At 38.0% G+C, this 27,632-nt stretch overlaps 1 protein-coding gene across 4 annotated transcripts in view; it reads right to left on the reverse strand.

Annotated features, from left to right (window-relative positions):
- LYST (lysosomal trafficking regulator) overlaps window positions 1–27,632 on the reverse strand; it is a 194,671-nt gene that overhangs the window by 119,372 nt on the left and 47,667 nt on the right. For all 4 annotated transcript variants that reach the window (XM_049697336.1, XM_049697339.1, XM_049697338.1 and 1 more), the window contains 7 exons: window positions 15,851–15,941; window positions 12,071–14,150; window positions 9,647–10,670; window positions 7,708–7,869; window positions 6,059–6,215; window positions 3,694–3,920; window positions 3,122–3,188 (listed from right to left, as the gene is read on the reverse strand). In XM_049697336.1, coding sequence (XP_049553293.1) covers window positions 3,122–3,188; window positions 3,694–3,920; window positions 6,059–6,215; window positions 7,708–7,869; window positions 9,647–10,670; window positions 12,071–14,150; window positions 15,851–15,941 — 3,808 coding nt within the window. The remainder of the gene's footprint in view (window positions 1–3,121; window positions 3,189–3,693; window positions 3,921–6,058; window positions 6,216–7,707; window positions 7,870–9,646; window positions 10,671–12,070; window positions 14,151–15,850; window positions 15,942–27,632) is intronic.

The following is a 27,632-nucleotide window of genomic DNA, read 5'->3' on the forward strand; positions in this document are numbered from 1 at the left end:
AGTTATGTTTCAGCAACATGTTTTGTAGAAGCAGTGAACTGATACAGTAGCGTAATGGTAGACATATCTAGAAATAAACTTGCAACAAGACTATAAAATAGCATGGACTTTATCCTGTAAGTAACATCAATCAGTTAAAGGTTTTAGAGTAGGAAAATAACATGATCAATGTAAAGTGTATGTGCTTAGATTTTTTTTTCCAGTTCAAAACTAACAGGCTCCAGTTCAAAATGGGGGAATAGAGATATACACATACATATACATATGCCTTTGTCTACCACCAAAAAGTCGCTGAACTGAAAGTTCAGAATAACAAAAAGGAAGAAACCCATAACAGGAAAAAAGTGGGGAGGCAGTGGGCATTGGGAGCAGGTCAAGTGAGAGATTTAAAAATATTTCTTGAAGATGGAAGGAGAGACAGATAAAAGAGAAAGCTGCAGCCCAGAATCTCTTTGAATTACAAAGGGGCTCAGAGGAATGAAGAGCCGATCTGTCCCAAATCTGAGGAGGAAGTAAGAACGGGGTTGCAAGCACAGGGATTAATAAAAGGTCTGTCTGTGACATCCACCTCTCTCCTTGATTCCGAGTAAACAGCACGGATAAGTCACCTTTTACCTTTATGCCCGAAACCTGTAAACTCTTCTCAAAAGAAACTGAATGGCTTCTGCCAAGAAAAAGCTGAGATGTATGGTGGGATATTAGCATCAGGGCTACCAGGTATAACTGTAAAAGTCTGCAGACTGGCCGAGTTGCCTAACCAAGGGGAAAAATAGGAACTGAAGAGTATACAGAGTACCCAGAGAACTCCCAATACTCAACAACAAAAAAAGAAACACCCTGATTTTGAAAAAGGGTGAAGGATTTGAATAGACATGTCTCCAAAGAAGATATACAGATGGCTAACAAGTACATGAAAAGATGATCAACGTCACTAATCATTATGGAAATGCAAATCAAAACCACAGTGAGATACCACAGTGAGGAAAACATCAGACAAATTCAGCAGGGAGACATTCTACAGCATGATCAGTCCTCCTCAAAACTCTCCAGGTCATTAAACAGGGAAAGTCTAAGAAATTGTCACAGCCAAGAGGGAACCTAAGGAGGTATGACAACTAAATGCAATGTGAATCCTGGCTAAGATCTTTAAACACAAGAACATTAGGTATACATTAAGGCAATCTGAATAAATTATGGACATTAGTTAATAATGATATAACAATATAGGTTCATTAATTATAGCAAATATACTAAGGTTAATCTGGGTACTCTGTACCATCTGCTCAGTCTCTCTGTAAAGGTAAAGCTGTTGTAAAAAATAAAGCTTATTAATAAAAAAATTAAAAAGCAATCTACATTAAATCAAAATAAAATAAAAAAATGATTTTTAAAAACCTGAAGTACTGATGTATGCTACAACATAGATGAAAATATTATGCTAAGCGAAATAAACCAGTCACAAAAAAACACATACTCCATTTACATGAAATATCTAGAATAGGTAAATCTGTAAGACAGGAAATACATTAGTGACTGCCAGGGGTTGGGGCACGTGTGTGGGGGAGGGTGAAGGGGAAAGGGGGAGTGACTGCTACAGGGTATGGGGTTTCTCTTGAGGCGATGAAAATGTTTTAACTTGGACAACTCTGAACCTACTAAAAAACACTAAACTGTATACTTCAAATGGGTGAATGGTATAGTATATTAATATATCTCAATTATATCACAAATATATCTCATGTATACAAGTTATATCTCAGTAAAGCTGTTAGAAAAGATAATGGAATAGAATTTCTCAGAGCTAAGCTGGAAATAAGTCTTCAGATCAAAAAAGTCCACTAAGTGCCCAACACAATAAATAAAAATATACCCATACACTAAGTAGATGGGGAAGAAGGGAAGGCTTTTCCTTACCGTGTAATCCCAATTAATAAATGAAGACGGAATGATGGAAACAGAAAATTACTATTTGGCAAACCACCATATTAACTGTTTCAGTCAAGAGTCATCAATGGATGCTAAAATGAGTGGGTTAAAGTATGACGAAAAAAAGGATATTTACATAGCCTTAAGTTATCTCCCCATAAGAAACTTACTAATTATAAAGAGAAAATACTAACAATGGAAACACCCGGCAAAACACCACCTTAACCAAGTGATCAGTCAACATCACCAGTAACAAGATACAGATATCATGAACCCCTAGATATGATGCACTGTGAAAAGGCATAGCCATCACTTGTGAGGTATGCATGCCCAAAATGCATAACTTGAATTTGATCATGAGAAAATATGTGACAAACCCAAATTAACATTTTGTGTATGTCAGCCTTAATTCTCCAATTACAATTTAGGTTTCTCCAACTAAAATCTAGGTTTCTATCTAGTGTATATAATATAATCATATTACGTATTCATTATGAATTTGTCAAATGTCTGTGAAAGTACAGAGTAGAGAGTGGGCACTCAAGCAATACCTGATAAAAGCAGCAATACAGGGCTTCCCTGGTGGCACAGTGGTTGAGAATCTGCCTGCCAATACAGTGGACACGGGTTCGAGCCCTGGTCTGGGAGGATCCCACATGCTGCGGAGCAACTAGGCCCGTGAGCCACAACTACTGAGCCTGCGCGTCTGGAGCCTGTGCTCCGCAACAAGAGAGGCCGCGATAGTGAGAGGCCCGCGCACCGCGATGAAGAGTGGCCCCCGCTTGCCACAACTAGAGAAAGCCCTCGCACAGAAACGAAGACCCAATACAGCAAAAATAAATAAATAAAATTAATAAAAACGTCTACCCCCAACAACTTCTTTTAAAAAAAAAAAAAAAAAGCAGCAATACAGTGTTTAGACTGGGCTACAGTCCTCGCAATGCCACTTCTATGTATATGACCCTGAACAACTAATTTGGTCCCTTGGAATTTAGATTTTCCTCTCTATAAACTCAAGATACTTATACTATGTCTACCACATTGGATGGTTCTGAGAAACAAAAGAGATGATGCATATAAAGCTACTTTTGAAACCACACAGCACTATGCCAATGGAAGCCATTATTGTCAACTCTTCATTTCACATAGCAACAAAATTATTTCAAAGCTATTGTTTAAAACAGTTTCAACGCACCTTGAAAATCAGAATCAGTCTGTGTTAAAATACTCAAGAACCCTCCTAAAAGATTTTTCACAGTTCCCTGAAGATTAAAAAACAAAACATAAGAAATTAAATTTCTTACCTCATGAAAGCATGAAGCAACTGTAATATCATAATAAATTACTTGATAGTCTACTGTATACACATTTCTAGGTATTTTAAAATAAGTGGAGAGAATGCTATGTGTAGGATTATACATAATTTTCATTTTGTTTTTTATGCTGTTTTGTTTTCTGAGTTTTCAAAACAATGACCATATATTAAAATTAAATGCAATTTTTCAAATATTATCCACTCTCAGAAACATACTAGGATTCTTATTAGTTAGCCAATGACAACATTAATGTTTATGCTACTTTGGAGAACTATGGAAATAGGAGATTTTTAGAATATCACTTGTACTAAAAACATACATTAAGGTATTATAAAAGGTAAGTAATCATCTCAATTTTCAGACAAGTTGGGTTATATATAAACAAAGAGATGAGTAATTGGGGCATGCGTGTGGTAAATATTGATCACATTTAACTAAATACATCTTTTACCTGTTGCATGAGTAGAAAAATATTCTTTTCTTTCTGCCTGATGATTTTCAAAAAACTCTCAAATACGTGGGAAAGCACGTCAAGTTTGGCTTTACCAGCAGAAAGCAAATTTAATTCCAGCGTACAAATCTCAGGATAAATTATTTCCCCTTGAGTGAGGTTTTCAAGTAAGTCATTTGGACTGCTTGATGCACTGAAACTTTCTACTTCAGGCTTTAAGTCTACCCCTAAAAGGGGGAAAAGAAAAGATTATTTTTATTCCCTAAACATTGACAAAAGATTTCAAATCTCGTTCATCATTTAGGAGATCTAGTGGCACAAGTGCTATTTATAAGAGGCTCACAAAACCTTTTCCTACTGCTTGACTTTTGATTACAATAAGTATCCTGAAAACTCAAATCATATGGATATTTTGAAGATAAATGAGTAGCCTTAAAAGTCATTTTGATCTTCACTAGAACCACGAATATTATCAACTGTAATTTTTACAGACCTGTGACACAGGTTTAACACACTCCTTTGACACAACTGGAACAAAATGCTATCCCAAACTTTCTGATGCCAAAATACCTAAATCACAGGGTAGTTCATTTGTTTGCCCATAACTCTGTGAAAACAGTAGGTCTGGCTATTGGTTGGATGAATTTTATACTGTGTCTTCTTCATAAGTGAGAAACAGACAGACTTTCAATGAATTTCAATTTCAAGTACTTTCAACGAATATTACATTTTGGAAATTTTAACCGTTATGCTCTTTAAAGAAACTGCTGTACTCTTTTAAAGAGTTCATATAGGTAAGAAATGGATAAATTTCTACCTAGACCAAAATTCTTTAAATTAAGATCTATTTAGCAAACTTACAAAAAGGAGGAAATCTATCATTATAAAATCATGTCTGCACTCTGATAAAACTAACACTGTTGGGACTTCCCTGGCAGTCCAGCGGTTAAGACGTCGTGCTTCCATTGCAGGGAGCGCAAGTTAGATCCCTGGTCAGGGAACTAAGATCGTGCATGCCACACAGTGTGGCCAAACAAACAAAACAAAACAAAAAACTAACAATATTAAACCAATATTTTTTCAAAAGCACCTGCTCAGGAGGTGGGGGGGACGGAGAAGTGGAAGAAGGTGGTTAAAAGGTACAAACTTCCAGTTATAAGATAAATAAGTACTAGGGATATAATGTACAACATGATGACTATAGTCACCATTGCTGTATGATATATAGGAAAGTTAAGAGAGTAGATTCTAAGAGTTCTCATCACAAGGAGAAATGTTTATTTCTTTTCTTTTTATTGTATCTATATGAGATGATGAATGCTAACTAACTAACTAACTATTGTGGTAATCATTTCACAGTATATGTCAATCCAACCACCTTAAACTTACACAGTGATGTGTGTCAATTATTTCTCAATAAAACTGGAAAAAACATATTAAAGTAGTTTGTTTAATGAATCAAGTAAGCTACATGAATATATATGTGTGTGGCTTTCAATTCGTGGCTGTTCCTTTGTTCTTTTCACTCTCTTTATGGTAAAAAAACAAAGAAACAAAAAATACCTGCTATGGGCCCATCAAGCCCTTTCAGTAGGACGTCAGTGATTATTCCCATTCACTCGGTGGGAAAAAGAAAATAGACTTTGAGGAAGATAAACCACTGCAAACTTACTGAAGACTAACAGTACTGGCAGAGTCACTAGATCAGCAGATTTAAAGATGGAGCCTTCCCAGAAATCTCCATATTTTCCATTCTACCCAAGTTTTGGGCCTGGAAACAAAGGACCCTATGCAATGTCGTTCCATCCTAAACAAGCTGGGCTGTGATGAGCTAAGAAGAAATCTATGCTGCAGCATCCCTGGAGGCCACAAAGAGATGTCTGCATTCCTTATATTATTTAAGCTTTATAACAAACTCCCTGCAATGCTCTTCCTGTCAATGTTTGCTGCATAGATCTTTTGTATTTAGGCCTCAACGTAAACATATCTTCAGAGAGGCCTTCTCCGACCACCCAATCACTATCACATCACCCTGTTTTATTTCTTCATACTGCTTATTTCTGATACTTAATGTTTGTCTTTTCCACTAGAATATATATGAAAGCAGGGACTCCCTCTACCCTGTATTCTTAGGCACTCGGTCAATGTTTGTGATAACAAAATATATCTCATTGTTTTAAACTGCTTACAAGAATGCCAGAATTTGTTGTCAAGATCAAATGAAATGATGATGCAATGCACTTTTTAAATGTAAGGCAATACGATGTAAGGCCATACAAAATTCTAAAGTGATATTATTATGAACCATTTGCTAATTAATAATCTGACTTCAAATCCAATCACAAGTCCTTCAGTGATATTTTACCATCATCCCAGGTTTCACTGTCCTCAGGATTGCTTTCAGTATCTGCTTCATAACCTTCTTCTTCAACCAAAAGTTTAATACTGCAACACTGAGAATCCTCAGCTTCTTCTGAAAAATCACCAGGTTGGGATGACAATTCTTCTTCAGACTGATGACTCTATAAGATCAGTGTAATTAAAAGGCAAAAGCTGTAATGTTTGTTCATTTTTCATAAATAAGGTATTTACTACTCAAAAGTTATTTTAAGGACAGCTTCGGTATTTTAAGAAAAAAAGTCTTAGGAATCAATATTAACCATTACACATTATGAAATTCACACAGAATAATTTTCTTGATTAACACCTCAAAAAATAGCTGTCCTAAAAGATTAAGCTATAGGTCATTTCAGTTTTACTGAAAAATAAGTCTAAGAAATTTCATTCTAGTTATATGATAAGAAATGACTAAAAACCACAATGAGGTAGAATTAAGTTGTACTTCTTACAACTTCACGTGAATAAATATGTATTATTTTTACATATTTGTTCATGGAAAAGATTTTTTCATAGGATTTTTATAAATAAAGTGTTTCATAAATTAGATAACCAGAGAAGAGATGAAAAATTTTCAAGGAAATTAATTTTAAGATTTCAGAATACAGTTGTCTATATACAAGCATCTCAGAAATCAAGAGTTCCAGCATTAACTCCCTGTGCAATATCTAGTGGCATGAAATTTTCCTTCTCTTATAAAAATGCTACTATTATCTTCATTTTAGAAAACACACTTGAAGAAGCTCAGAGTATTTTATCATTGCAACAGTAATAAAAGGTAAAGTAAACTTATTTTTTAATAAGTAGGTAGGTATTTTAACCCACCTAGGTATTTTGACATTTTAGGTAGGTATTTTAACATCTTCCAGTTAATCAACTGCTTCAGTAATATGATGAAGGCATTAGTAGTTATTTCAGTTAAGTTTTTAACTTATGACAAACAGTAACATAAAATATTATGGCAGAAGATTATAAGATGCCAATGTATGTCCAGACCAAGGAATTTAAAAAGAAGTTACATAAGGATAAAGGAGAGGTGACAATAACTAAAGGTAAAGAAACATGAAAGGAGAGGGAAGTTAACTAAATATGTATCCGAGTTTCAGGAAAAAAAATTAAAATAGTTCTTTTAGAAAACAATGTTAACAGAACAACTAAAAAACTATGACTGCTATTTTCTATGCAAGTACTAGTCATTTTTAATGCTGAGTGATTTAAAATTAAAGTGAGAAGAGAGTTCTGGAAATATTAGCTGCACCAATATAGGATCAAATAAGACAGCTGAGTCACTGCCATCCCTGAATTGTTATTTAATAAACTATCAGTTTATACGTAAGACTTATCAAATAATACCTTTCCACCTAACTAGAAGTAATTCTCAGAAAATCTCCAGATTAGATGAAGAAAAGCATGTCATACTGCTCTCCTGTTTTTTATGAGATACGGCACTGACTAAATACAATCCACCCCACGTGACGGCGACACGGCCCATCGAACTCATATGACCAAATCCTGGCCCATATGTCCTAACCACATTCATTGGTGTCTTACTCCCATCCCACACGCTTCTGCCTCTGCCAGTCACACCCAAACAACACAACTGTCAGTTATTCATACCTTCTCAGTCATAGCATCATCGTGTTCAAAATCTGCTGAATGATTCCCCAGTGCAACTCGAAGCAGGGCATCAAATAAAGGCTTTGCTAATTCTGTTTCAATCACCTTTGACTTGGAAAGATGGCTCTTCATTTCAAGCAGTATATTTTCCACAGACAAGTTCTAAGGTAAAAAGAAAAAAGAGAGAGACTAAGAATATTAACATGCTTTAAGAAAAAATTAAACAGTGACAAAACAAATGATAAATTAATAGTTACTTAAGTAAACGCTAGTCCATTTATTTGCAGTTGATATGAAATTAAAATGACTGTAAATACCTAGCGCTTATACAAACATCCTACTGTTACAATTAATAACAACATTTTAATTTATCAAATGCTTTACTCATCTTATTTGGTTTTGAATTTCAATGTACCATAAATTAATTGTATCATGCAAAGAATGTTTAGTTAAAACTTCAGGGGTTTGATTAACCATCTCTAGATTTTACAAATTCCTTCTTGGAGATTCCTTCAGACTCTAAGAAGCACTTAGTTCTAATCCTTTTCTCTTCCTCTCTTCTTTACTCCTTCCCATCTGTCCTTCAGGGGAACTCTCACTGCTTGCCTACGTTCCTCTACTAGGGGATGAGGCCATAAGGATGGATAGGAAACTGACTTCTTCCCTAAGGAATTATCTCCGTCCAATGTGAGACACAGATACATACAGACAAGATATGATGGTGACCATACGAGAGCTATAAATAAAGTTCTCTGAGTACAGAAAAGAGAGGATGTGCCTGAGAGACCTGTCAGAGTGTCCAGAGGAAGGACTGTATTAGATGAACAATGAAGAACAAGTTGGAGACAGCAGGCATAGAAGCAGAGAGAGAGAATATGCCAGACAGAAGAACAGGTACAAAAGTACAGAAGTGATGACCAAGAATGGCATCTTGAGAAGCTGTCAGCTCAGTATGGCTGATTGCAGCATGGTGAAGGACAGCAGGAAATTAGGCTAAACAAGGAAGTGAAAGCAAGACTGTGATGGGCTCTGCGTGCTATACTAAGGAGTGTCTATTTTAATTGTGAGCAACGTGGAGGCATCAAGATGTTTTAGACAGGAGGCATTATGGAGGCTGGGACTGCAGTCAGGAGAGCCTGCTGGCTGACAGAACGGTTAGGGGTGAGTTAGTAAGGAAAGAAGGGAGCTGCCATATTCAAAGTGTCCTTAGAAGCAAGGCCCGAAACTGAGGACTCCTTTTTCTCTGAGACATGCTCTCAGGAGAAATTTGCAAAGGTGTGAGGGAGGCAGAATATGTCGGGGGAAGAAGCCAGGCAAAGATGCAGTTCCAGAATAACTGTGTAGCCCCAGCCTAATTCCAAGGGAAGCTCCGGAGCCTCAGCTGCACCACAGAAACTGGCACACACACACACACACACACACCCAGAGCCATTCCCATCAATCACCGGCTCTGAGCACCCTCCCCAGGTTGGCCAAGGGCACTCCTTGGGAGATGCGTACAGGTGTGAGTCCTCAGCAGTCAACATCTGCAGCAGACGGTGGACGGGGGGATCAGCTTGGTAGGGGACCTGGGCAGGGCACCAAACAGAATCAACAAGGCTGAAGAGTCTGAACTTTGAAATACAATACTCATTATTACTCATCTGACATTCAGTGAGTAACTAATGCCTTTCAGAGTTGGTAAATTTGTCACATGTGGGTTCTGAATTCCAAACTAAAACATAAGCTTCTTGAGGGCAAGAACAGGCTCATGTACTCCTCTGTGTCCGCCACAGTACCTGGTACTGTGCTAAGCATGCAGGAGCACCTCAAAACTTAGAATCTTTGGAAAAACAAAATGCCAATAGTATTACATTGGAACTTTAAAAAAACAAACAAACAAACAAATAAATATATGTATATGTAAAACACAATAGCTAGAGGAAGGACAAGTTACTACCTGATTAGGTAACTCCAATTCCATCTTCTGCTGACTAGCTCTGCTGCCATGAAGACAAATAGCCAAAAGGGCTTCCAAAAGTCGTATGCCCTGAAGTGAGGTTTCGCTTTCTCGATTCGTAAATACTTTTGCTTCCTCGGGAGCAGCTTCCGCGGCTGGAATATGTTCCACGTTCATGGAAGAAATAGGCTGTGACTCCAATTTACCTGAACTGTCAGCACTCTTTTTCAGACTACCCAGTTCTGAAGGTGTGGGGTCACTTTTCACAGTCAAAGATAATAAATCTTCCTTCACAGTGACCTCAGATTGAGAAGGTCTGTGTAAATCTTGGTTTTCCTCTACATTTATATCTCCCTCCTTTCTCCCATGCTCCTCTTCAGGACTTCTGAATAGTTCCTGTATTATCATAAATATTAATTTATGGCATACTCGGAAACCACCAAGCCTATAAAACTGTTTCTGGAAAACTGGACTCAACATGTAGATCCAATGACACATTGACCAAATGTCTGCTGCTTGGTGCATGTGTTTGGGAGAGGGCAGGACGAGGCTCTCGAGAGAGAAACATGGCAGCATGTGTTGCAAAGGCTCGCTCGCTGTACTGTCGTAGCCAGAAGTATCTTCTGAATCATTGGCTGACTCTCTATCAGATTCTGCTTCTTTACTTACGCACAGGAATGCCACACAGAGGAAGAGGTTTATCGTGTTGATATAAACATCCTGGGTGACAGACTTCCGTTTCTTTGGATAAGCATCTTTGAGGCGGGCATAAAATTTGCTAAGACTCTGAGAATCTGAATAAGCTTGCTGGTTGTACAAAGTACTGACATTTAAAGATGACAGCTCCTTCTGTTCAAGGTCTGTCCCATCAATACCTGGAATTGAAGAATCTTTCTGTTGTTGCCCTAGGCTGATTATCAGAGTTTCAAATGCTTTTAGTGAGTGATTTCGAATACCATCTAAGTAATTTAATTCAATTATTTGGTTCACTCCATTACAACTTAAAAACAAATCTCTTATTACCCTGTGAGAGAAAAAAAAATACAAGAGCTTTTACATATAGCAACATCATTTATAAGTAGGTACATATACTAGTTAAATATGTCATTGCTAAACACCACCTATTTCAACTCATCAATTATCTGGCTGAAGTCCTCAGATATGACCAGGATCTTAAGTGGCTTCCTAGTTACTTTTACATCCTTCTTCAAACACTCCAGCAGCATTTGAAAAGAACAGATTACAACGAATCTCAAGTTAAACGAAGCAACACATCTCAAGTTAAGTTAAACAAAGCATATTTTTCTCCAAATGGCAAAGTTCTCTATCAATTCTCAGTGCCACAGCCACCATCACATTTGAGATGGACACTCCGGAAGCCCGGAGGCATTTGTGTGTCCATCTGTTTGTCTGCCTGATGGATCACCCAGGACTTTTGTTTGTTTTAAATCTGTATGTCACACAGGGAAAGAAGCAAACTGCAGATCTGAAGTTTTTCAGCTCTGTCTCAGGTAAGACTCACGGAAATGGATCACTGGCCACAAATATGCCAAGGAGTTAAAACCTTTCAAAGCAAAGTCAGTTCTATTTAAACAATGTCAGAATGTCAGGAATTTTTTAAAAAATGATTGTAAAGATAATGAATGATCACAGATGGGTTGTATTTTATTATGTTTTTTAAATGGTGTATGCATTAATTTGAAAGGCCAAACTACCCATCAGAAGCAAGCTTTATTTATAAAACTATTTTTTAAGTATCAGAGTTGATAATCACAAAATCTGCAAAACTCATCGATGGGATTCTAAATTAATTTTAATTTTCTCCTTTTTGCTTAATGGTATTTTCCACATATATTGCTTAGGCAATAAATGTAGACATGGTATTTAAAAAATAATAATTCCCTTAATTTCACTCCCTCCATAAATAATTATCATTTTATGCATATGCATATTTTACCTAGTTGTAAATAAGTGGATATTTTTATTTTATTGATAAAATATTATAAGTATTTTTTCATGTCCCAACATGATCCTTTTAAACATTATTTTTTAATGGCTAACAATAGTACATCAACAAAATATAAAATAATTAATTTAACCTTGCCCCTGCTGTTGGATACTTGTGTTATGTCCTTTTTTTTCTCAGAAATATATTTAAAACTTTACTTTTTCTTTTTCAGAGAAATTAAAATCAATGGCTCTATCCTCTTCTCTATGACCACCCCAGTAAAAACAAACAAATGAACAAATACATAAATATTAAAAAAAAAAATCTGACATGGGATGGGAATTTTTTGGTAGTTGTTAAACTAAAAATTAAATCCTAGAAAAAAAAATAATAAAGATATTCAAAAGCATACAATGAGAAAAAAATATCTACACACACACACACACACACACACACACACACACACACACACGAACCTTGATTTAAGCAGGGTAGGCAGAGTTTTTAAATAAATCTGAACCACTTCCTGGGGCAAACACTGGTCATGATGGCTACATACATGAGTCTGAGCTGAAGTAATGTCGAGCTGTTGACAATGATGTGCTAATTCAACTCCTCTTTGGAGCACAGGATTAAATATGTAGTTATACAATTTCCACTGAACAACAATATTGCCTTTCTGGATTAAACTGGAAATGTGACTTGCAATCTGCACACTACATAATCTGTCTTCTTCAAAAACAAAACTCTGATAAGCCTCTAAGGCATCCCATTTCCACAACAGGTCTTCAGATCCACTGCTGGGCAGGATCCCTTGAAATCTGTAAGAAGGACTGGATAAACCTGAGGAAGGTTCAGCATCGCATGCGTTTCCCTGCAGGGTCTCTTCTAATTTGGCTAGTTGATCTGAGTCAACGGTACAAATATTGCAAGCTGCTTTCTTAGTTTTTTGTGGTATCTCAGCTCCTCCTAACTGATCCAAAATAAGTTTGTTAAGAATATTTAATATATGCTGCCGACAGTTTTTCAGGGCTGGCGATTTAAAAGCATAGAGCAAAGGGATGATCACAGATTTGGGATCCATGCAACAGCATATGCCGATGTTCTGAACACCCGAGAGAATCTGGACGCACGTGCTGCTCAAGGAAGCCTGCTGCAGTAAGCGTAAACACTGGTGAGCACACACTGCAATGCAACAGCACCGCTCGGGGTAATACACGTCTCCATCTGCCGTCTCTTCAAATGGGTTTTTGGAAACTTGGTTTTTAAAAGCCGAAACCAGCAGACCTGAGAGATCTCTGTGGTGATGCATGAGGTGGGAATATTCACACCGTCTGTGCCTTTTTCTTGTACACATTGAATGATGAAGTTGCTCTGATTTCACTTTTTTGACAGTGCTCATTATTTTCATCACACTATTGATGAGGGCTTTCAAATGTTCTGAGGCCTCAGGAGGAACCCCATCTCTTACAACCAGCCACTCCATTTGAAGAACTGCTGTTTCAAGTAAATGAAATCCATGATGCTGAATGAATTCTTGAACCAGATCCATGGCTTGACTGAAGAAGAAAGGATTTGAAGCTGCACTTTGAAGACAACAGATCAGGATCTGTAAAACTCCCTCTAGGAGCTCAGGTAAAAGAAGCGCTCTATGGCGATACTTGGAAAACACAAAATCTTCCTGAACCTCTTGTAGTGTTTTCTTTTGTCTTGGTGCAAAAGGGTCGGGCTGCTTTTCTAGGCAAGTTCTAATTTTTAAAGCTGCTGTAAGCAATTCCGTTAAATTTTTTCTAAGACTTTCTGGCATCATCTCTGCCATACTAATATCTACTGACATAAGATGCAACACTGTTCGAAAAAGCATCCGTTGAATCAAAGCCACCGGTTCTTCAGTCCAACCTGCAGAAACCATCCGACTCTCCAAATTGTCGCTGAGATTACAGCAGTCCCCAAAACCCGCTAGGAACTCAGTCAGTGTGGGCACTACACTGGCAGCTAGAGCAGAATTATGATTCAAGGTAATGTCAAACTTACAAACTTTCTCTAATAAAGATAACAGAACATGACATAAGTCAAATGGAGAATTGTTCATGTGACTGATGATAGACAAGGCCGCTGGCTCACTTAAAATGTCAGTGTTTGACTCCTGTCCTGGAATCTTCTCTCTGGAATTTTCCAAAGCCATGGTATCAGGAGGGGTCTGTTCTTTGGTTGATAAGTGGTCAAGCTTAGCTGTAAGGTGGTCTTCTTTAGGAGACTGTGTTACAAAATGCTGCAGCGGATGGGACCTTCTATGCTTAGTCATTACTATACTTTTGTCATCTGAATTGACTTCTGAATCTGAGGTGGAGAGCTGCGTCTTTCTTGCATCTCTTACAGAATAGCGATGGGTAGTTTTACGCTGTCGTCTGCCTTGTTGAAAAACATTTACTTTTGCAGAAACCTGACCAGCTGGGGCACTTCCTTCTAAATATAATTTTTCCTGAGTAGATCTTTGAGAACTTGAGTTCTTTTCTTTGGTCAGGATTATATCAGCTGAGAACGGTAGATTAAAATCTAACAATATGAAGAAAGAAAATTTAGAATAACTTAATATGTTTTAAAACTCAGCTTGCATAGGTGATTACCCTCTTACTTATCATTCACTTTAGGAGTTTATCCTCAGTATATTTTTATTATGGGGCTGATTTCCTTTAGCCTTTTGTTATGTCTCTACTCCCCTTCCTCCCCTTATCACTTCACTTCCTTAACCCGCTCATGTTAAGTACCAGGTGGCACTGGTTCAAAGGATACAAATTGATTCTGAAAACAAGGAGAACAGTGTTAGGAAAGTAGTACTGGTATTTGGCGCTAGTATTCCTACCATTTTACAAATCTCCTCTGATAATGCCATTAATTAAGACACAGGGGTGTATTATATTCTCAAAACAGTATTTAGTTTATAGCCCTGATATAACTTAGAAACTTTAAGATTTTCTAAAATTATTTTAAAATCATACAGTAGATACCAAATGTTCTCCAAGACAGAGGTTAAAAGAGTTATTCACTCACAATACCTACGGCATGTGCTACGCACTGAACTAGGCACAGGTACAGGCATTCCTGTTTCATCCTCAGTGCCTAGAACCTAGGGCTGCCGTGTGGTCACCACTCAATACCTATCTCTTAAGGAAATGAATAAATTTTCCATACTAATTAAAAAGATAATGAAATTGGTCTCTCCCTTTCCAATAACACGTAATAAGATCTATACAAAGATATAGTTATAATTCAGAATGAATAAATTTAAAAATCTGTAAATAAAAGACTTGTGCTTTAATTAAGGGAGATTAAAAGGAGTCTGACAAATTCCATGTATGCAAAAGATGCAGGCAATGAAGACAACTTCCCCAAAAGGACACAAATTAGATTTCTTAAGTGATTAACAATTTGTGAATTCTATAAATTAAAACAAGAGCAGAATCAGTGAATCAACAAATATGTAGGATAACAATATTACAAGAACTCAGGTAACTCCCTAAAAGAGAGCTCCGTATCAGAAATACATTAAAAATGCATACATGGCATTAAAATACAATTCAGGAGATTTTTCTCTTTTTTTTTCAACCTGAGATATCCTTAAGCATCTCACAATTCGCATATTCCAGAAGTGGTCAAGGGGGAAAACTGTTAATCCCTCCACTGAAACATTTAAACTAAGTTTCATATACTTAATATGATATGTATACACATATTTTTATCTTTTCTGAATCAGAAATTAAAAGTATGTAGTGACCTTAAGTGTAATAATTCTACCAAGTCCTGAAACAAAATATTACTTCAAATTTATCCTTTAAAAGCAACACTAGAAAAACTAAACTGCAAAAGTCATTGATGGAGTCCTGGTAATGGAAAGCAACCTTTAAAATAAGCAAAGAATCTTTAATTTCCTTCTTCAAACTTTTCACTCTCCATTTCTCAAATGCTAGGCTACATATCCGTATTTACTCCTTTTGCTAAGTGTTCTGCTTCTTCATCTATTTTCTAATCATCATTACATTCAAGGAATCCCCTAAGAAGGACCATGGTTTCTGTATTATTAGAAGAAATAAAAATTATTTGCCTAAAGAATTTTTCATATTAAGTATCATACTAATATATATCGTTCTGATTTTGAGCCGTATCAACCGTTATAGCAGAAGTAACTTTTCAATGGAACTTTTTTCCCCAGTGGAATTGTGTTAACACAGGTGATATGATAAAGAAAAGAAACATACCTGTTGCCTTTTCTAGTTGAACAGGTATCTTCCATACCAGTGGAAGGAGTGACAGAAGAAGGGTAAGGAGTTCTTCTCTACATGTCAATGCCTGTATTAGAAATAAAAGAATCCTTCATGTTCCAAGGTCATGAAACACATTAATTCCTAATATTCTGTCTTAAATTGAACCAAAAAATCCTTTTTCTTGAGAAGAAAGAATCAAGTTAACCTATTTTAAATCCAATTAAAGCTGCAATACTTTGCAACTTATAAACCCTGCCAATGACAGAAGAATGTAAGAGTATTTGACGGTATTTAGCACATTCTTGCTGATTTTTCCAAAACTAGCTGTTATTACCACCATGCACATTGTAAGAATTCCTTACCTATGAAAAAAAAATTTGCTAGGTGCAAATGAAAAGTTAAGCCCTATTAATTAGCAAACCAATAACATAAGTTACTAGAAAAGAAAGTCTTCATGCAGTGAAATTTAAAACTCAGAGAACGCAATTTTAAAAAGAGAAACTGACATTATTAATAAAATAATATATCTAAAGAGAGAAAGACGTATTAGTGAAGGTCATCCAATAAATATTTATTGATTGCACACTAGGTCCACAGCATTTACTGTCTTACCCTTTCTGGAGGATATGGTCCAAGCCCTGCAGAAGGTCCCCTCATTTGGTCCACAGAATACATATACACAAAACAGTTAAAGAACAGAAAGCATGTAGTATGTGTACATACCCAGGTGTGGTACAGGCATTCAGTTTAGGAGTTAAGAAAAAGGAGCAATCATTACCAGTTAGAGGTGTGGAGGTGCTAGACCTGGAAACGTTGGGACATGGGTGGTCAAGGAATTAATGACAACTCAAGTTTAAATTCCTCACATCAATCAGTGGGGAGGGGGTCAGGGTGATACAATCAGATTTGCCACTATATAGAGGATGGAATTGGCAGGGAGGGGAAGGGACTGATCAGTGTCAGAGACAGGGAAACAATACAGATGAGAGATAATAATGATCTGAAGCCCTCGGATAGTAAAATTGAAAAGGAGGAGACATACTTGAGAAACTGTAAGGGAGAACTGAAATGACTTGCAGTTGACTATCTGTGGGAGTCATCAGGGCAGAGGTTAAGGACATGGGTGAGATTTCCTAGGGAGAGTATCAGGAGGACAAGAGAATTCTACCCAGAATGGAGCTCTGGTGAACAACATTGAAAGAACTGTGGATGGTGGACCTGAAGAGCAGCCTGCAAAGGAGACTGAGAAGTAGCTTCTTCCCCCAAAGAGAAGCAGAACAAGAAATATCAAGGGAAGAGAGCAGTTCAGGAAAGAAAGGTCAACCAGGTCAAGAGCTGCTGTTCTTTAATTGTGTAAGATGATGGCAGGAAAGTATTTAGCAAGTAGAGGGTCACTGGTGACCTTAACAAGCACAGTTTTAACGGAGTGATGAGGGTGCAGGTCAGATTACAATAGGCTGAAGAGTCAAAGGGAATGAGAAAGCAGAGACATAGATTCAGACTATCACTTCCTAGTGTCCTGGTTATGAAAAGCCTCAAAATTCTGCAAAAGTAAAATTTAAACTCCTTCTCAGGCTTGGAAGACCTTTCATGACACAATTCCTACTGACTTGTCCAGTTGTAGCTCCCATCACCACATCTGACCCTTCCCCACATGTCCAGCTATTAAGGGTTTCCTGAACACCACTGGTCTTTGCAAACATCTTCCTCACATACACTGCTCTTGCAATTCTCTCACCATCCTCCCATCTGCCAAATGCCAACTCATTCCTCAGGTCTTAATTCCTCTATGGGGAGACTTCTCTAATCCCCCCTAGGTCAAGCTGGGTTTCATGCCTCTAATTTAGTACAGCAACCAACTTGCTGAACGGTTAATGTCTGAATGCCCATTTTCCTCTTTCATTCATTCAACAAATACTTATTGAGCCCCTACTATGTGCCAGATGCTTTGGATGTAGTGGTGAACAAGGAAGATGATACTCACATCCTTACAAAGCTGACACTCTAGCAAGGGAGACAGAAAATAATGGACACAGATAAGAAAATTCCAGACAGAATGCTGTGCAATGGAGAAAATTAAACAGGAGAGGGAGGACAGCGTGATGGAAAGGGGAACATTTAAACTGGCTAGTCAGGATGGGCCACCTGAGCAGCTACTTAACTGATGAGAAGGAAGAATCCATGCAAAGACAGGGAAGCAAAGGGCTCACAGGAAGTATATAAAGGGTTGGGAATGGATTTGACTTTTCCATAGAACAGCAGGCAGTCCAGTGTGGCTGAAGCATAGCATGGGGGAGGGCGCTAGGAGATAAGCCTGGAAGGTCAGCGAGGCGGACAGTGCCAGATCCAACGTGGCCTTGGGGGTCATGTGAAGGAGTCTGGATTTATCTCTAAATACGATGGGAAACTTTTCCAAACACACTTCCCAGGCCTCTCTCAGAGCATCAACTCCAGGGCTCAGGCTCTAGTCCTTAGCAATCACCTCCCTTTTCTGCCACTCGATGCCTAGTACATAGTCAGATATCCATAAACATTACCTGCATGAATGACTTTGAATTCTGGATGTGAAGTAAAAATTATATCAAAGGGCCCCATTTTTATGTGCTTTACTTCAGAATTAATAAGACTAAAGATGTCTATATAACATTCACACGTATAGCTTGTACTCTGTATGTATCTCAACATTTTTTAAGATGCCAGCAAAAGATATAGTCTTTAAAAAAAAGTGTAAACCAATTTCAGGCAGGTCATTCCTGCAGAGTCCTCCTAAGCTGAGTCTTTATCTTCAGCAGATGAACTAATAACTTTCTAACAGAGCTTGGTGAAACCTCAAGGGTGTGTGAAGAAGTGCTATAGACATGCTGCCCTTATAATTCAGCCCTTGTTTCCCCACAGTACACTGGCAAATCACCACTGCTGTGTGAGCTGGCATTCCTGCCCCTGGCCTCTGCAACACACGGCCTGGAACTTCTCTCGCTCCTTCCCACTTAGCTCAGGGCTCAATATGCCAAATTAGGCAGTACGTGACACAAACAGATCCATTCCTTGGCTATTTCTAGACTGTCCAATCTACAGAAAGCATACTACTCCTCATTTAATACTTACACTTTTATGTTTCCCCCTGTGCAGGGAAAATGACTGTGTCATACATTTTTAAATTCCCCATACCAATAATAAACAGTGAAATCACTCTCATCCAGGTAGTAAGAAGCATATTGTAAGTACCTACCAGGTGCCAGGCACCATCCCTTTCACAATTCTATTGTTTTGACTGGATTTTATATTAAGTACCTATCCTAACCATCCAGAAATAGTGGTGGCAGGATGGGAGAGAAAGGGCAAGTTTACTGGGGGGAAAGGTTGAGATCTCAAACCAGAGGTGATGTTTAGGAAGCTACACAGGCAGGTGAGCACCAGATCAAGGACCTCAGGATGACATGCTAAGGAACATGGAATGAAGTTATTTTAATTGGTATTAATGGTATTAAATTTTGGCGTGCTAATTAAATTTAATGCTCCAGACATAGCAGAAATATGTGTTATTTATTTATTCATTTATTCATTCATTCATTCATTTTGGCTGTGCTGCACAGCATGCAAGATCTTAGTTCCCCAACCAGGGATTGAACCTGCACCCCCTGCAGAGGAAGCACGGAGTCTTAACCACTGGACCACCAGGGAAGTCCCAAGTGCTATTTATTTAAGCCCTTTATTTCTTCTATCAGAATTTTATAATTATTTCTAAAATACATATATCTATACACACATATGTGAACATATCTTCAATAGTACTGTAAACAGAATCTTTTTAAAATTTCCTAGCTATACAGCTTTAGTTAAAGGAAACAATATATTTGACTTATATTCCATAACTTTGCTGAACAGTTTTCGGATGATCTTTTGGATTTTTCTGTACACATCACTTTAAAAATTTTTATTTCTCCATCTTTCTCACATTAAGCTGTCATTACTTTCATACTCCACTTTACCATCGAATGTTTTTAAAACATGATGTCAAACAGAATAGTAATAAAGAGTTATTCTTATATTGGTTCTATTACAAAGCTTCTGCCAATCTGAAGAATTAAAAATAATTTTGGTTTTTCTATACAAACAGCTCATACAACTCAACAACAAAAAAACAACCCAATCGAAAAATGGGCAGAAGACCTAAACAGACATTTCTCCAAAGAAGACATACAGATGGCCCACAGGCACATGAAAGATGCTCAACATCACTAATCATTAGAGAAATGCAAATTAAAACTACAATGAGGTATCACCTCACACCAGTCAGAATGGGCATCATCAAAAAATCTACAAACAATAAATGCTGGAGAGGGTGTGGAGAAAAGGGAACCCTCCTTCACTGTTGGTGGGAATGTGAATTGATACAGCCACTATGGAGAACAGTATGGAGGCTTGTCAAGAAACTAAAAATAGAGTTGCCATATGATCCAGCAATCCTATTCCTGGGTATATATCCGGATAAAACTATAATTCAAAAAGATACATGCACCCCTATGTTCACAGCAGCACTATTCACAACAGCCAAGACATGGAAACAACCTAAATGCCTATGGACAGATGAATGGATAAAGAAGATGTCGTACATATATATATACAATGGAATACTACTCAGCCAAAAAGAATGAAATAATGTCATTTGCAGCAAGATGGATGGACCTAGAGATGATCATACTAAGTGAAGTAAGTCAGAAAGGGAAAGACAAATACCACAGGATATCACTTACATGTGGAATCTAAAATAGGACATAAATGAACTTATCTATGAAACAGAAACAGAGTCACAGACATAGAGAACAGACTTGTGGTTGCCAAGGGGGAGAGGCGGTGGGGAAGGGATAGATTGGGAGTTTGGGGTTAGCAGATGCAAACTATTATACATAGAACGGATGAACAACAAGGTCCTACTGTATAGCCCAGGAAACTATATTCAATATCATATGATAAATCATAATGGAAAAGAATATGAAAAGGAATGTATATATGTATAACTGAATCACTTTGCTGTACAGCAGAAGTTAACACAACACTGTAAATCAACTATACTTCAATAAAATAATTTTTTTTTGGTTTTTCTACTCTTTGTATACGAAACCCTCTATTAATTTATTTTTAGAGTTTTTGTCAAGAAGAGATGAATTCTGTCAAATGTTATTCTGATGTCTCAGGATAATTGTATGTACTGTTTCTCCCATGATGTCAAACATCATGCTAATAGTTTTTCTTGCATTAGACCAGGAGTTGCAAACTCACTTTGTAAAGGGCCAGAATGTAAATATTTTAGGCTTTGTGAGTCATATATGGTCTGTGTTGCATATTCTTGTTTCTTTCACCAATGCTTTAAAAACACCAACTCTTCTTAGCTTGTGTGCTGCTCACAAACAGATCACTGACAGCAGGATTTGGCCTGTAGGCCATAGTTCACCCAACCAGCCCCCGTTCCCTGTCCTCCTCCTCTCCCATCAAAAATGGTTATTAGGGCTTCCCTGGTGGCACAGTGGTTGAGAGTCCGCCTGCCGATGCAGGGGACACGGGTTCGTGCCCCAGTCCGGGAGGATCCCACATGCCGCAGAGCGGCTGGGCCCATGAGCCATGGCCGCTGAGCCTGTGCTCCGCAATGGGAGAGGCCACAGCAGTGAGAGGCCCGCGTACCGCAAAAAAAAAAAAAAAAAAGGTTATTAAATGGCTGCAATACTCTTAGTTAAGACTCCAGGAAAACTTAAGGTGGTACCTAGTAGACCCTATTAGCTAGACAAAAGTACTACTAAGAATCTTGAGTGCGTTGTTCCACACAAGCCTTACATGCCCAAGGCAGAGAGAGGCCTGTATCAAAAACAATTATAGACTTGGCTTTGGGGGCATGGACTGAACTCCACTAAGGTTCAGAAGAAACTCACAATATTTTTAAAGAAGTTGTATTACTAAAAAATACACAGCTTGGACTAAAAGGGGCAGAGACAGATTAAAATGATGAGACTTCTGGGTGCCCACTTTTTTACAGGCAGGAGGCAGAATGAGAAAGCTGAAATTATGGGCTATGTATTCTGGAAAAGAGAGGACATCTCAGAGGGTGGAGCCGAGAGCCCTGGAGAACCAGAGACCAGGGAACCCCTCCGAAGGAACAGAAACATACTTCCTGCTTCCAGAGCAACGTGTGTGATGACGCACGCCTGGCTGCATTTCAGTGGATTCATGGCTGCTATGTGCCTCCTGTCACCTGCTTGCTGAATACAAGTGTGTAGTGTGGTTAACCTGTTCCTATCTCATCACTGTGTGCAGGGTGTGCGGGGGGCAGATTACCTGTCTTTTTACTCACAAGCCTCTCAATCAAGAAGAGCTGCAAACAAAGTGCTGCACTTGGAAGCCCCGAGGGCACCCGGAGTGACGCACATCGTGAGCTCAGGGACTTCGGGCCTATGCCACTGTGGAGCGTTACTTTGAGAGTTCTGGTAGGGAGGGGGTGTGGGAGGGACGCTAATAATCGTGGCCAGAGGGGAGACTACGTAGATAAAACGTGGCCACAGTCATTTCCTCCCATCAAGTGCTGGACTCTATGTTCCCATTTCTTAAACCTGCGCCGGGCTTGTGACTTGCTTTGACCAACAGAATGTGGCAGAAGTGAGATTATGTGACTTCCTGCAGCTTCCCCCTCACCCTCTTAGAATGCTTCCACCTACGGAAAGAAGCTGAGACTAGCCTCCTGAAAGACGAGAGGCCGCGTGGGTGACAACTGACAAGGCGGCCTGGCCAACGGCCCCATCCGACAGCCCTCAGTCTTCTGCCAACCAACTGCACATTCGGATGTAAGCCCCGCCGACACCACAGGAGCAGAGCCTGTGATCCCAGCTGAGCCTGTCTGAACTGCCCCAGAATCATGAGCAAATAAGTCATTGTTTTATGCCACTAAGTTTTTGGAATGTGGTTTGTTACACAGCAATCAACTGATGTACTCATTGTTCCTATCTAGTAGCCTGGGTGCAAAGGGAGATAATGCAGTGGATTATCTACTGCTGTCCAGTGGCTAACATTTCCACTGCAATCATACTCCCACTCCTCCAAGAAGTAGGAATGCCAGCACCCCCTACACTCCCCCTCACCCCTGCCAGACCAACCACACACAGATAAATCCTGGCATGTGTGTAAACAGAATCTGTGGAACTAGATGTAGTAAGTTTATTTATTATTACCTTTACTAAATTTAATGTTTGCATTATTCTCCAACAGAAGCAATTCTTGCTAATAATATTATCAATGACTGACTCGTCCAATCTGAAGAATACTTTTCATTGCCTATTCTCTTACTTAAAAACCTCCCCAATATTTTCAGAATAAAATTAAGACTCCTTACTATGGTAGACAAGGCTTGCCATCACATGGTCTATGCCTTCCAGTCTCCCGACTAGCCAACCCCCCGCATGCAGCCTTTGCTCTAACCCTACTAGCTGATCTTTCTCCAACCCTCAGTGTGTTTGCATTTGCAGTTCCCTTGGTCTAATGCCTCCTCCCCCTTTACACTGCCAACCCCTATTTAAACATGTCAATTTCTCTAAGAAGCATTTCCTGAGGACTCTCTCCTTTACACTCCCCAAATACTTTCACACTGTTTTGTCACCATTAAAAAAATATGTATCTGTCCATCCCTTCAAAAGCTATGAGCTCCCGGTAAAGACAGACTCTGCTCTTGTATTTCTGCATCTAGCAGAGATGTTAGCACATAGTAGGTATATAATGGTCTGCTGAATAAACCAGTGAATGAACTGTGTAGCCACAGTTTTAAAAGTCTGATTATTTTCCAATTATACTTATTTTATGTATTATTATGATAGGCCATTTATGTAGTGCTATATATTAAAGTGACAATGCTACAGGAATGTAAGAAGAATAAAGTACTCTCTTACACATAAAATAGCTATTTTTTAAATTACACTTTGTCCATAAATGTACAGCCTCTTTCAGTAAAACTTCATACTTTACTCAGCAAAATAAGTAACAACTTTATAGAACATCCATAGAATGTGAATAGGTATGGAAATTATACATACTGGAAATTTTAAAAGTATATTTATAACACATGGTTGTGTATATTAGCTCTTTTTTGGTGTATTGGTAATAAATCATGTAATTTGCTACCGATTACATTAGAATTAAGCTACATATATGTTCATAATTAGGGTACAGGAAAAATTAGAAACCATTATTATCTAATATTACATGGAAACAAATCATTTTTATGTTGGAAGAGATCTTTTAAGTCATCCAACTAGATGTATTTATGTTACTGATGAGGATACTGAGATTTGGAGCAATTAAGTCACTAAAGCCACCCATCTAGTTGATATTGGTACCAAGATTAAAAAATCAAGGATAAGTCCATAAGAGCATGGACTTGAGGACAGGGGGAGGGGAAGGGTGAGCTGGGACAAAGCGAGAGAGGCACGGACATATGTACACTACCAAACGTAAAACAGGTAGCTAGTGGGAAGCAGCCGCATAGCACAGGGAGATCAGCTCGGTGCTTTGTGACCGCCTAGAGGGGTGGGATAGGGAGGGTGGGAGGGAGGGAGACGCAAGAGGGAAGAGATATGGGGACATATGTATATGCATAACTGATTCACTTTGTTATAAAGCAGAAACTAACACACCATTGTAAAGCAACTATACTCCAATAAAGATGTTAAAAAAAATCAAGGATAATTGTTACTTTTTAGGCTGGGCAGTTTTCAAGTTTACAAGTTTTCAAAAAACTTGTAAAGGTCTCAGTATAGGTCCACTCTAACTTTAACCATTAAAAAAGGTTACGTTTTTGCTACTTAAGCAGAGCATTTTTCCCCTAAGAATAAGTAGATTAACATGTCTGTATATAATAAATTATGACCAAATGGGGTTTATCCCAGGAATGCAAAGTTGCTTCAACATTTAGAAACCATCAATGTAATTCACCTACATTAATAGGAAGATAATATGATAGTCTGAATAGACACAGAAAAGGCATTTGACAAAATCCAACATCCATTCAGGATAGAAACTCTCAACAAGCTGGAAATAAAAGAGAACTTCCTCATTGTGATAAAAGGCATCTAGGAAAAATCTAGACCTGACATCAGATTTAATGGTGAGATACTGAACCTTTTTCCCTAAGGTCGACACAAGGCAGGATGTGAAATTATCCTTTAAAAAAAAGAAGTGAAATTATCATTATTTACAGATGACATGATTGTTTACACAGAAAATCCTAAGGAAACCACAGAAAAACTTTAAGATGGATAAATAAATTTAGCAAAAGTATAAGACACAAGGTCAATGTATAAAAATCAACTGTATTTCTATGAGCAATAAACAGAAAAATAAAAATTTTAAATGCCATTTATAATGTCATAAAAAAGAATAAACAATTTAGAATAAACTTACCCCCAAAAATATAAGACCGCTACACTAAAACTGCAAAATACTGCAGAGAAATTTGAGAAGACTCAAATGGAGATTTACACCATGCTCATGGATTAAGAAACTCAGGATTGTTAAGATGTAAGATGTCAATTCTCTCCTAATTGATTTCTGGATTCAACAACATCACAAGTGAAATCATAGCAGGCCCTTTGTAGAAATAATAAGTTGATTCTAAAATGTATATGGAAATACAAAGGATCTAGAATGTTCTTCAAACATTCTTGAAAAAGAAGTACAAATTGGAGAACTTACACCATGTAATTTCTAGACTTACTATAAAAGCTATAGTAATCAAGACAGTATGGTATTAGTGAAAGAATAGATAACAGGTAAGGAGTAGAATAGAGAGTCTAGAAATAAACCATAAATATATGGTCAACTGATTTTTAACCAAGGTGGCAAGGTTTTTCAGTGGGGGAAAGAACAGACTTTTAAGAAGAAATGTTGCTGGAACAACTGGGTAACTATAAAGGAGAAAGGGGCAGAAATGAATCGTAACTCCTACCTCACACCATACACAAATATTAATTCAAAATGGATCACAGACCTAACAGTAAAAATAATAACAAAAAAGCCCCTAGGGGGGAAAAACACCAGAGAATATCTTTGCAGCTTTGGATTTGCAAGACCAAGATTTCTTAGACAAGATACAAAAAGCACTATTCACACAGGAAAAAAATTTTGCTTTTCGAAAGACATGGTTAAGAAATGAAAAGGTGGGACTTTCCTGGTGCTCCAGTGGTTAAGACCGTGCTTCCACTGCAGGGAGCATGGGTTCCATTCCTAGTCAGGGAACTAAGATCTTGCATGCAGAAAGAAATGAAAAGGCAAGCCACAAAGAAAGTATTTGCAATTTAACAAAGATTTTTATCCAGAATACTTAAAGAATTACAGCAGGGCTTCCCTGGTGGCGCAGTGGTTGAGAGTCCGCCTGCCGATGCAGGGGACACGGGTTCGTGCCCCGGTCTGGGAAGATCCCACATGCCGCGGAGCGGCTAGGCCCATGAGCCATGGCCACTGAGCCTGCGCGTCCGGAGCCTGTGCTCTGCAACGGGAGAGGCCACAACAGTGAGAGGCCCGCACACCGCAAAAAAAAAAAAAAAAAAAAGAATTACAGCAACTGGATAACAAACGAATAACCTGACTTTAAAAATGGGCACAAAACTTGAACAGACATTCACAAAAGAAGATATACAGATGGCCAATAAGCACATAGAAAATGCTCAACATCATTAGTTATCAGAGAAATGCAAATTAAAACTGCAGTGAGATACTACTTCATATTCACTTAGAATGGCTGATACTAAAAAGACTGGCAGTGTCAAATATTAGAGAGGATGTAAAACAACTGGAATTCTCATACACTGCTGGTGAGAATGAAAAGTGGTACAACCACTTGTAAAAACAGTTTGGCAATTTCTTATAAAGTTAAATACCTACCCTTTGCCCAGAAATCATATGCCTAGATATTTACCCAGGAGAAATGAAAATATATTCACACAAAGACATCTATAAGAATATTCACAGCAGTTTTATTCAAAATAGCCAAATGTAAACAACCCAAAAGGTTAAACAACAGGTGAATAGTTAAAGAAATTATGGTATATCCATACAACAAAATACTAACCAGAAAGAAAAAGTAGTGAACTACCGATTCAATCAACATGGATGAATCTCCGAGATACAAGAGTACATACTGCATGATTACATTTACGTGAAGTACTAGAACAAGCAACACTACACTTAGATGTTAAAAGTCAGAACAGTGGTTATCTTGCAGTGGGGGAAGGAGAGTGGCTGACTGAAAAGGAGTATGACAAAACTTTCTAGGGTGGTGGAAATGTTCTAACCATTGACCTGGGTGGTGGTTACAGAGGTGTATATATTTGTCAAAACTTATCCAACAATACACTTAACATCTGTGCATTTACTATATGTAAATTATATATCAGTAAAAAGTCTGCTTAATTCTGTATATTAAATATCTGTTAATAAAGCAAAAGTATTGCATAGAAGGACAAGGGCTTAAACTGCCTCTTCTCTAGAGTATCCAAGAAGTGTTCCAACTCATGAGAAGCACAGATACAAAAGTTAAAGTTCCATGTGGAATCTAGAAAAATGGTACAGATGAACCAGTTTGCAAGGCAGAAATAGAGACACAGACGTAAGAGAACAAACGTATGGACACCAAGGGGGGAAGTGGGGGTGGGATGAACTGGGAGATTGGGACTGACATATATATACTAGTATGTATAAAATAGATAACTAATGAGAACCTGCTCTATAGCACAGGGAACTCTAC

The sequence above is a fragment of the Orcinus orca genome, chromosome 14 (assembly GCF_937001465.1).
Source record: "Orcinus orca chromosome 14, mOrcOrc1.1, whole genome shotgun sequence".
Taxonomy (NCBI): domain Eukaryota; kingdom Metazoa; phylum Chordata; class Mammalia; order Artiodactyla; family Delphinidae; genus Orcinus; species Orcinus orca.